The following is a 3589-nucleotide window of genomic DNA, read 5'->3' on the forward strand; positions in this document are numbered from 1 at the left end:
GCTTGAGCCACCGTGCCCGGCCTTTTTTTTTTTTTTGAGATTGAGTCTCACTCTGTTGCTCAGGCTGGAGTGCAGGAGCATGATCTTGGCTCACTGCAACCTTCAACTTCCGGGTTCAAGCAATTCTCCTGCCTCAGCCTCCCATCTCGTTTCTATTTCTGCAGTGCAGAAAACTAGGTTTAGTATTTTTTGAGGTGGAGTTTTGGTTTTGTGGCCCAGGCTGGAGTGAAATGGCACAATCTCGGCTCACTGCAACCTCTACTGCCCAGGTTTAAGCAATTCTCCGGCCTCAGCCTCCGAGTAGTTGGGATTACAGACATGCGCCACCAAACCTGGCTAATTTTGTATTTTTAGTAGAGGTGGGGTTTCATCACGTTGGTCAGGCTAGTCTCGAACTTCTGACCTCACGTGATCCGCCCACCTCGGCCTCCCGAACTGCTGGGATTACAGGAGTGAGTCACCATACCCTGCCTGGTTTCGTTTTAAAACACATTTCATTATCACTAGGCCTAGCCAAAGATAAAATAACAGCAAATTTAAGGCAATGTCATTAAACCAACAAATTGTAGTAATAATCATGGTTTTGAAAAAGTACTCTTCATAGAAACTTTAAAAAACACATGAAAAAAGCCAGAGAGTTTTGCATTTACCATTTCCAGACTTAAGTAAAAACTTCAATATTACAAATTAGGAAATTAACCAAAATTTATCTACAAACCAAACTGATTTTAAAGGTAAGTTCTTCAGAATGGTGGAAACATACTATAATATTAAATATATATTTATGAAATCTGATGCTAATTTAAAGCAAAATTTCATACTAATTAATTAATTAAAAGGGATCATTTACTTAAGCTATTTGTAAACGTACCTAGATGGTTGTCTTTCTGTGTTCGTGGCTGTTTTCTTCTGAGAAGACGCTCATATAGGAGCTGCATGTTGGCCTTGGCTAGTCATAAGGATTGCACACAGCACTAGTTACTATACTCCTTTTATAACAAAACTTACTAGAATTTTCCAGCTTGTTAATAATAGACTTAGTGTTTATCTGATAGTGCAGTTAGTTAATTAGCTTATCAAAATTACAAATGATGTACATTCGAGTATATATTTTTGGTTTTTTAATTTAAATGCATGTGTCGCTCAACATTTCATAATCCAATATGTTTTAATTTATTAGACTCACAATTTTAGGTTGGCAGGGATCTCAGAGTTAACTCCCTGCTGTTACAAGTGTAGATACTGGGGTTCAGATAGGCTATGTGACTTGCCCAAACCTAATTCCAGAACTCCTGACTCTCATGTTCAGTAAGAGCTCCTTGCACCAAACCAATATTTAATTATATGTCATCAGAAAATGTACATCATTCATCTAGGAGAAAAGAGAAAGGCAAAAAAGCAGAAAGGAACTCAAGCATTATTTTAAAAGAGGGAACATATTTTAGAAAAGTTTTCAAAGCATAGTAAAGTTTAATAAGTTTAAATATATGCTTATTTGAAAACTCAATGAAAGTGGTAAAAAGGGAAATATTCTTTAATCAAGAACTACTCTGTATCCACTTATTAAAACTGGTGAATATAGTGGTGTTTGGTCAACAGTACATTATAGAACTATATTAGTGTTCACAATTTTATTTTGCTAGAATAAAAATAAAAGACATCGATAGTTTAGAATATGTAACAAATACTCTTATTTTTAATAGTTAATAGTATTTTTAGATGTTTTCTTACAAGATGCAGTCAAGAATAAACTAAAATTCACAATAAAGAGAAAGGAAAATATAAACCGTAAAGTTTAAGAACAACACAATATATTACCAATATTTATTGAAGATGAATCTTGATTTTAAAAATCCATAGAAAACTGTTAAGCTTTACGTTGATGCCTACACTTTTTCAAGTAACAATGAAAACTGTATTGTGCTATTTCATTCATTCATTCAAGAAATGTTTTAAGTAAATCTATGTGTAAGGTACTAGTAATTTTATTTCTATCATATACTTATTTAAAACTGAAGTCTGGGTTTGCTTTAGAATTTTATTTTCTGATAAAATATTTTAAGCAAATAATTTGGAATAAAGTTGACAATCATTTTGTAATTAACTTCTGAAATTAAATATAAGGGCACTTTATTATGATACTTCCTATATTACATCTCTAAGCCCAAAGTAACATACATGACATAAAAGCCATCCTCACCAGAAAAAAGTTGAAAATCTTATGAATGCATGATCATGCTGAAGTTAGACTGATAAATTAATAATAATTGCTAACACCGTCTAAGTCAGGGCTCCCCAACACCCAGGCTGTGGACTGGTACTCGTTTGTGGCCTGTTAGGAACCAGGCTGCACAGCAGGAGGTAAGCGGCAGGCGAGCAAGCACTACTTCCTAAGCTCTGCAGCGGCATTAGATTCTCATAGGAGCATGAACGCTATTGCGAACTGTGCATGTAAGGAATCTAGGTTGCATGTTCCTTATGAGAATTGAACTAATGCCTCATGATCTGAGGTGGAATAGTTTCATCCCGAAACAATCCCTTCCCCCAATCCGTGGAAAAATTGTCTTCCAGGAAACTGGTCCCTGGTGCCAAAAAGGTTGGGGACTGCTGGTCTAAGCTATTTGAAATAAATATTTGCCTTTAAAGGAAGAAACATTTTTATTTAATTACTAATTATAAATTTTACCAATAAACATACTTCCTTTTAAAGAGGATTTTTTTCTAAGTTAAAATGTGGTTCATATGTTTTTCATTTGTAAATATTACATGTTAAATCTACTTTAATATTATATGCAGATGGACATCTTCCTTATACAGGTATTTATAAGCCCATCTCATATATTAAAACCCCAAGAAGCCCCATTTTGCTGGGTGAATTTCTCCTTCCCATCCCAATGCTAAGCTGATTTCTTACTACTGTTGCTGTGAGAGAAGAGGGAAGAGGAGAAGTCAAAGTTCTTTAAAGGCAGGGACCTATTCTTTCCTCAGCACCTAGCACAGTAACTGACACAGGAGGTGTTCATTAAAAGCCCAAGGGAAGTACACCGTTAAGAAGTATTGTTCCTAGAGATCCTTTACACCCTTTGTCTTTTGGATAATCTCACCTTTGATTCCTGGCACATGTACCATATCTGATTCCCTTCAATCTCCTTACCATGTGAATGGAAACCACTTTGTGTTTGTAGGCCCAAAGTAAGTAAGTGACAGAAATGGTTCCATATGTGCACTCTTGAACATAAGATAATGCCTTCTTGAATCTACTGTAGCATTCCACATCAAAACTATTAACATTTATTTTTTTTTTTTGTAGAAATGACATTACACATGGATTTTAAGCTTTACATCACTACTTTTCATAACACTATTTTTCAGGGACATGATATTGTCCTTCATTAATATGGTAGTATAATAGTTTTGTGGTCTGGTCATTAAATCTAACTAAAATTTGTAATATAATTCTTCTACAAAAATGTTTTTGATTTCCAAACCACCACTAAAGATATTTGAAACATAATTTTCCATTAAGGATAAGTGACAGCCTAAATTAGCTCTATTCTATAAATGATTCATTTTCTTTTTTTTTTTTTTT

General features: G+C 34.4%; 1 protein-coding gene across 4 annotated transcripts in view; it reads right to left on the reverse strand.

The window, feature by feature from the left end:
* Positions 1-3589, reverse strand: part of FAM135A (family with sequence similarity 135, member A) — a 124204-nt gene that overhangs the window by 82570 nt on the left and 38045 nt on the right. For 2 of the 4 annotated variants that reach the window (XM_011969389.1, XM_011969387.1), the window contains exon 7: positions 872-949. The exons of the other annotated variants lie outside the window; for them this stretch is intronic. In XM_011969389.1, coding sequence (XP_011824779.1) covers positions 872-949 — 78 coding nt within the window. The remainder of the gene's footprint in view (positions 1-871; positions 950-3589) is intronic. 4 annotated transcript variants of the gene reach the window in all.

This window comes from Mandrillus leucophaeus, unplaced genomic scaffold, assembly GCF_000951045.1.
Source record: "Mandrillus leucophaeus isolate KB7577 unplaced genomic scaffold, Mleu.le_1.0 Scaffold889, whole genome shotgun sequence".
Classification (NCBI taxonomy): domain Eukaryota; kingdom Metazoa; phylum Chordata; class Mammalia; order Primates; family Cercopithecidae; genus Mandrillus; species Mandrillus leucophaeus.